We start from the raw sequence: 8074 nt of genomic DNA, 5'->3' as shown, positions 1-8074 counted from the left end.
GGATTTCTCTTAACTGCATGATAGGGGGCTGGCTGCGCGACTTTGCATTGCCATTGACATTCTGGGCCATTTAAATGACCTTTTGATCAGACAATCCGTTCATGTTGATAGGGCGAACCCCCCTGCTTTCCGCAGCCTCCTGATCAACTCATCCTTGCTCAGCTTCAACAACTCCTTATCAGAATCGACAACCTGTCTAACCCAGCCTCGACGGTGATATTGTAATCAAAATCAAATTCATGATTCACGATGAATGATCAAATAAAAGCGAGCCGAGCAGGTGACCCAAATAGACAGTGTAGACAAGTACGCAGGTGAACTGCCGTTAATCCCCCGGTACAACATCTGCAAACCCGCAAGAATGCATGTTTCGTTCAAGATCCGGTGTTGGTTACTAACAGACGTCTCCTTTCAGAGTTCCATTTGGGTTATGCCATACCCGCTTTACACACCGGTCAAATCCAGAGTTTAGACTCTCCTCTAGGCCTTCTATCCTATAGTCCAAAAGTTACATACGTGATAGGATATTAGAAAAGGATGTACAGTTACGAAATGATAAGTAGGCCTACAGTATGTCTCCCAATCCCTTGGGATTTCTAATGTTTCGTGTCTCTGAGTTGTTTGGTGTCGCCAGCTTACCAACTGCAGAGACTAGAAAGCCCAGCTCATACTGTACTTATCGTCCAAATGTTTACATACACAATAGTGATAGGATATTAGAATATGAATATGATGTTAGCACCCCGGGAAGTGAGGCAAATGTATGAATTAATGGCATGCCCCCTGCCCATGAATGAATGAATGAATGGACTTTATTGTCATTGCTACAGTACAGGTACCAAACAACGAAATTTAGGAGGGGTGGCTCCCCTGGTGCTAGGAAAGGGGAAAAAAGAAGAAGAAAAAAAACACTTTTAAAAAAATCACAAGAAGGGAAGGAGCTGGTTTACATAAATAAAGGCTATGTACACTATCCACTGTACTATACTGTATGAAGCAGTGCGCTATGGGGAGCATGTATCTCCATGTGGCCAGTCACCCGTGTGTCGCTGTCGCATTCGATCGGAACATCTCACCGTGTGCATCCCACCCCTAGATTCCCCTGGCCCTGGTGAACATGGGGATGTGTGAAACCAAAAAAACAATAACTTAAAAAACAAAAAAATCTCAAAATACTTTGCTTGCAGATTTATCTTTCAAAATTGTTTTTATTGCAACATTAAGACACAAATGTATCTTCATACACACAGTGGGCGTCGATTTAACCATGCAGGGCGAAATGGCGTGAAAAGAGAGTCCCACCCCGAAGTAGCGCCAGTGCTGTAGAGGGTCTTTAGTGTTTACTGCGTGCTTTCCAGGGAGAGTAAAAGGGCAACTGACGTACAGTAGGAATCGCTCTCTGGCAGAGGAATATTACATTGATTCTATGGTATGAGATTTGTGTAGTCAAACAGGTCACCCCGTGATGGCTTTGAGATGTTATAACAAAACAAATGAAATAGTTTAGATATTACAATTTCATGAGAAAGGTGACAAATGGGAAAAAAGGGTACATCATACTTCATTCTGTGAAGTAATAAACACATGACCACAAACAGGAACAGAACAGAACCTTTTTTATTCAAGTATTAAAATGTAAAGCACATTATTTTGAATATCAACAGACTCATAAAATACAAATCAACACTTAGAAAAGCAAAACTTCCAACTTTTCAGTCACAATCAATTTGCAATGTGCAATCCTTTCAAATGTATTGTCCTGGCCCCATTTCACTTATGTACTGCATAGAAATATTTGCACGGTAGAGTAAACTACTATCCTGGCTCCCAAAGGTATTTGAATTGGTCCCCAAAGAAAAAATACAAGAACAGCTGTGATGTAAAAGAAAGGGCGGGGGAGAGAATATTTTATGTATGAGCCTAATATACTATATTCTGTACATCATTTGACTGCACTTAAATTAATGAGAGGTCAAAACAGTTCAAGCAAGGAGGGTAAGCATCTCTTTAAAATGTTACCTTGCGAAATAAAAGCTTGATTCTTTTTGTTTGAGACCCAGTTTTTGGACCTCTTACCATACAGTTCAACTGAGAGGTTTATGGAAATGCACATTTGTATTACATATTCTTATAAACAGAATAATATACGTAACTGAAATCCAGAAAACAGATAAACATAATGGTGCTATCCCATCAAATAACAATGTGACACCTCCCACTGAGGAAATGCTTATAATTATTCTTTAGTATCAACTTGCTCAAATTTCTTCAAACTTGATTAGAAGAAAGGCACAATAAAATGAGAGAAGGTTATCCAAAAAAAGGAATACAATGGAACACTAACAATACCCCTATAAGGGACTGCAGCTTGAATCATACCTTTCTTAACATTTTCAAAGATTTTGTTATTCAAGATAATCTATTTAGACAAACAAATTACAACAGATACCTCATTTCGAGGAGACCATTATCAAGAACGTCTTAGTTTGACAGGGACGGAGGCATAGTTAATTACTGAGCTGTTGTGCCTTTGATTTGGTTTAAGTGGTCTACATGCCCTTTTCATTTGACATCATCATATAAATCTGGTAATTGGAAACAAGTGGACTGTACGTACATCAACTGACCTCAAACAGCTCAAAATCTGCAAGACAACCTGGGGAAGAAACCATAGGGAAGAGAATGACAATGATCCTTATAGTCACCTCAGGACATTACTGCAACATCAGCTACAATGGTGCAAGTAAAGACATTTTTCCTACTTAAGTAAAAAGGGAAGGAAGATTAGGAAGAACAAAGGGAGATAAAGAGCAATTGACATCAACTTACAGCTACCAAGCTAACTGCCCAGGGCTGAAAACACCTGTATTTGCTCGGAGCGCTCTTCCATCCTCTTCCCTGAAGAGGAAGCAGAAAAAATCAGCCTCCATTACTGAACATCTGACTCCCTTGCCAAAGTGCCTGTGAGTGCTTTAGATTGCAATGCCTTTAGAGAATGATTTCTTTAGAGGGCTCTATTAAAGCAGTGCTATTCTTGAACTTCGCAGTACTGTCTTCATAACAGGTAATCAGTACCACAATTAAACAAGAAAAAGATACTTATTTTACATATATGCTAGACAAAAAAAAAGTGTGCTTGTAACATATAAAGAGTAACAAAGAATATGTATAAAGTCCAGCATGGAAATCAACATTAATAACAAAAGAAAATAGATTCAGATTTCAAAATAATATTTAAGGGCCTCTAACTCAAACACGCCATGATAATGCCCAAATGAGTGCATTATAACTGTCCTATTGCCAATGGAAGTGAAACGCAGAGGATTGTATCACACAAGAATGCACTGCACTCATTTGTATTTTCTTCCACACAAAGTACTGGGTTAAGTAGAACTCAAAAGACAACAAATCAACAGAGGAACAACAAGTGGTGTCAGGTGATATGTGAGCTCCACTGGGTCATACTCCTGTGTCTGCATCATCTCCGGCTGTCCTTCTCAGTCTAGAGCATGTAGACTCTGGGAAGAGCTACAGTAGCAGCCTAGCGAGCAGCCACCAGCAGGAGGACCGGTAGAAATGTCTCGAGTGTTCTCAGAATACCACATTCCAGACTGTTTGTCAGTCCGCTGTGATACCTTTCTCCCGGAGCTCCTCTGTCACTCGCACCAGGTAAGTGGGGTCTGGGTAGCCAAAGCTGTCAGAGAAATGAAAAACCCATCTGCATGTCATTGCCAACAGGAACAACAATACTGCCATCTAGTCAAGGACAGCAAAAGTTATTTTCTTGACAGAAATAAAAATCATACCTCTCAACACATGTTCACGCATGAATATGGGCCCAATCCCATTTCTTATTTTTACCACTACCCCTCTTTTTCGAGTGCCCCTCGCTCGGAACAGAGTTACAAGGGGTAGTGGTTGAAATCTTCCCCTATGAAATGGGACAACCTTCAAGACCCTGATACGTCATCAGTAGTATCATAGAAAAGCATTGACACTCACGATTCGTTCATGACTAAGTTTCAATCAAACAAGTCATCAAATAAAAAAGAACAATGCTTCATTACCAGGCCAGTTCATGCCAGAATAGCGGTGCTCCTCCTCTGCCAATCTGCACTGATATTAGAGGAGCGGTAACACACTTTGCTGCTGGACTTAAGTTACATTTCGGGCGTCATATGCCATCAAAGGGTGGAAATGCGACATGGAAATATGTCAAATGCGGGACTGTCATGCACAAATCAGCCTTAAAACAATGTTGTAACATTAGCTAGCTAGCTAGCTAGAGACCGTATACTAGCAATTTTTTTGTTATGCTTGTTATAAAGAAAAGGTCTATAATACATTGAAATGACATTAAACTAAGATAATACAATGGTTATCATAAGTCTTAAGTCTTTATTAATTAAGAAAATAATTACATTCATGGTTCTCTTTTGTTGCTTGTGCATTCGCCACTATCTTGCCAATGATTTGCAAAGCATTCTGGGAGATTTCACTTAACACTCGGTTTGGAGTGTGCCTCTGAAGAAACTCAGTTTGGAGGACCACTTCGCTCTACCCCTTTATCCCAACAAGAAATGGGACACCCTAACCCTACTCGTGAAACGGAGGGGTAGAGCTTAATTGTAGGGGCAAGAGGTATAATGGGATTGGGCCATGGTTTTCTGATCAATACTTCTCTGTCACAGCTCTTGGGGAACATAGTACAACCCTTATAAAAGCCATTACAATCTAAATCATAAGTTAAGCAGGAGTTACATACCAGCGTGGTCCCCCCCATAGAGAGGTCTTGTGGTGGATGTCATTCCAGGTGATGACGTTATGCATGCCTGTAGTCATGGAGGTACCGATGGTGAAGATAAGGCGCTGTTCAAAGGCCCGGCGCAGTAGGCCCAGCACTCGGTTCCCCTCAGGGCTGTCTGGGAGGTAGGCCACGCGGTCCGTCCCTGGGTATCGCACCCCTGGGTTTGGATGCTCCGGCTACATGTCACGGTCAGAGAACAAAACAACATTACATTCACTAAAAGATCAAGGCTTTCATTCAATATACATTATTCAGATGAGCTCTTATTCTCACCTACATACATATCCTTATGGCCTTTAGAGAATCTTACACATAATACTCACCGCCTGCAAACCAAAAGGGAAGCTGTAGATTATGCAGATACAACCATAACCTTCATGTCCTGGCAACTCCAGGTCTGGATCTCTCTCCACCATCATACTGCCATTAGCAGGCTGGTTCCCGATCAGCTGCCCGTACACCAGACGACAAACAGGACATGCTCTCTTCACCTTGAAGGCCTGATCCAAGCATGAATGACAGAAAGAGTGGCCACATCTCTCCAAAGTGGCCTTTTCCACCATATCCCCCATGCAGATAGAGCAACTGGTGTTGTCCTCTGCTTCACTGTGGGAGGCCATGTTAACATCCATGTCCTTCCTCTGTGCTGCTTCATGGGGCATTGACAGGACAACACAGGCCTCCTCATCAGGAGGTTTCTTGTACCTTTGCTGTTGCCTCTGGGAGCGGCGGGGCTGGGGGGGTGGTGGTGGTGGAAGCAGGCTCCCTTCTCCTTCTGTCTCCAGGACTCCCACACATGGCAGCAGGGATCGCTTCCTCTTAGGAGCCCCCTCCTGTTTACTCATCTCTTTCCGGGCACAGCGGCATAGGTCTATGAAGGCTTTACGGGTCTCAATGGAGATAGGACCCTCCATTAGGCCTGCTCCAGCCCTGCTGGATCCCTCCACAGGCCGCAGCCGCACAGCGCAGCAGCCCCCCCGCTCCCCTCGCCTGATAATGCCAGCACTCAGCCCCTGCTTGTCTTGGAAGTCAATGAGCCAGGGCCGCCCGGCCGCAGCCAGGTAGTCCCACACAGCCTGTGACACCAGCACCTCGTCACTACCCTGCCCCGCACGCACACTCATCTCATCCGATGAAACTGTAAAAGAAAACACACAAATAAATGAATAACACGAGGGAGGTTACATGATCAGTAAGTTTCTTATCACAAGAATAGGATTATGATTTACTCTATACAATTATGAGTTAATTGTTTTTTATCTGGATTGGCTATAAATCATTGAGCACACATAGTGAAACACCACTTTGAATACCATTTGAAATAAAACACAAATTCAACAGTTTTTCAAACAAGTTCACAACTGACCCAATTCATCTTGGAATTCACATTCTAAGGATAATACTTATTCTGTGTTTACAAGCTTTTCCAATGGCTGTCATCCTCAAAAATATGCATAATCTGTAGGGCTAGCTCGCTAAGTGTTTTAAAAGGAGCCAGAACATGGGATACTCCTCTACAATGCTTCATGCCTTTGTATAGTAATCAGTGCGGGTGAGGGGAAGCCAAAGTAGCCTACTGTAATGACAATCATTACAACCTAGCAAGAATACCTCGACTAAAGCTAACTTGTAATCGGCCACATGCTTTATTTACTGTGTATGTTCTTAGAAACATTACAATAATTCTAATATTTGACGTGACTTCTTCTGTTTCTGCTAAAACAGGCTACTGTATTGCTACTCGGCCTTCTCAGAATCAAAATGATTAGCGCAAAAAATTATTCCGCAATGCAATGTCCGAGGCCATACATACAAACCTTAATAGATCAATCGGTTGTCGCAAATCGTTTTAAGTGTCAACTGTGTAACATGTTTCTTTTCACGAGGAGCGAGTGTTTTTCAATCCGCTTGAGCTCAAGTGTTTCTCTGTGGTCGCAGCAGGACCCGTCAACCCTACAACAGGCGGCAGTATCATAGCGGCATAGCTGCTTAAAGGGACGATCAGCTGTTCTGACATGCAGACTGTAAACAAAGGAAACTGCGCCTCGGTGCTTTTCACTCTTATCAAACACGTTTCGGTCAACAAATTATAATCGCAAGACAGTCAAATATAACATATGTAAAAAATATTACTTCGTAGATAGAGGTGTTACCTTGTGATCCCATAAATTCCCTTTAATCGAGAAAATATATTCCTGCTGAACAGAGAAAGAGAGAGAGACACTGAAGAAAAAACTGAAACAGAAGTATTATTATGTACACTAAACATGACACACGTCAGATCAGACAGCGACATTAGTTTGAGTTCCGCAGCGAGGAACCAGACCAATCTAGCGACACAACATCAGAGGATCGTTTTACTGACGTATAATGACATCTACATTGCGGCGGCGTGGAGTGCAAAGACTCACCTTTTTGCCGAAGCTTGTGTCAGATTAGCTTTATTTAGTTGAAAACTACTAGATAACCACGATTACCTTCCATTGGACGAGGCCCTAAAATCCGGTGCTGCAGTGGATCTGTTGATGAGAATTATTCTGTAATCGAGACATAACTGATATACAGTCAAGACAGACTACAGGGGAGGGTTTTCATGCATCTCTATCCTCTTTGCAAAACCATCGAATTTCTGTTCCAGTTTAACTCGCGTACGTCTTCAACTAGTCCAGGCAAAAAAATTATCAACACCTTTTACGCTCTTATTTGGCCATGGGCCACATTAACAGTTTATTTCTTGTAACATGTCCTGCATACATGACAAAATACTTAGTTAAACTTCTCCTCTACTTTTACCTTATGTAGTTTATTGCTCCAAAGTCCATCACGTCCCCGTTTATTTACTGACGAGGGACACATGTAAGCAGGAAGTTCGTCATAACTCTCCATGATTGGTCAAATTAGCTGGCAAGGATCCTCATGCACATTAAACACATGTAATAACTATGTACAATCAACAAATAGAATTCATGTATACCTCTGTGTACAATTATCTGTTTTCAAGTCAATGAAAATGATTTGAATGTTTTTTTTCCAATCCAATGTTTTTTAAATTAAAATGTCAGCAATGACAAAAATGTTATGTTTGTCAAGGATAATCTATCCATCTTTAATATTAGCTGTCACCGCTCATCTGATAAAAAATTATTAACCAAACCAACTTCAATTATATGGAATAACAAGGTTAACGACATAAAGAATGTTTTAAGACCCTATGATGATTGGGGACTGAATGTATGAATGAAACTATGTATGCTGAAACTAAAGTGG

General features: G+C 41.5%; 1 protein-coding gene across 4 annotated transcripts; it reads right to left on the bottom strand.

Annotated features, from left to right (window-relative positions):
* Window positions 1-1605: 1605 nt before the first annotated feature.
* dtx3 (deltex E3 ubiquitin ligase 3) lies at window positions 1606-7633 on the bottom strand. Of its 4 annotated transcripts, none has more exons than XM_080533991.1 (6): window positions 7601-7633; window positions 7219-7326; window positions 6961-7005; window positions 5131-5945; window positions 4766-4983; window positions 1606-3694 (listed from the first exon to the last, which is right to left on the bottom strand). In XM_080533991.1, the coding sequence occupies exons 3-6, from the start codon at window positions 6971-6973 to the stop codon at window positions 3619-3621; spliced, it is 1122 nt and encodes a 373-aa protein (XP_080390117.1). In that variant the 5' UTR covers window positions 6974-7005; window positions 7219-7326; window positions 7601-7633; the 3' UTR covers window positions 1606-3618. The 4 variants fall into 4 exon arrangements, with proteins under 4 accessions (XP_080390117.1, XP_080390116.1, XP_080390118.1 ...); XM_080533990.1 differs by having other exon boundaries at window positions 6961-7002; XM_080533992.1 differs by lacking the exon at window positions 7601-7633 and having other exon boundaries at window positions 6961-7002; window positions 7219-7576.
* Between the last annotated feature and the right edge of the window lie 441 nt (window positions 7634-8074).

The sequence above is a fragment of the Nansenia antarctica genome (genome assembly GCF_963989245.1).
Source record: "Nansenia antarctica genome assembly, chromosome: 6".
Lineage (NCBI taxonomy): Eukaryota > Metazoa > Chordata > Actinopteri > Argentiniformes > Microstomatidae > Nansenia > Nansenia antarctica.
Note: the sequence above shows the minus strand (reverse complement) of the source record. Positions and strands in the feature narration are given on the sequence as shown.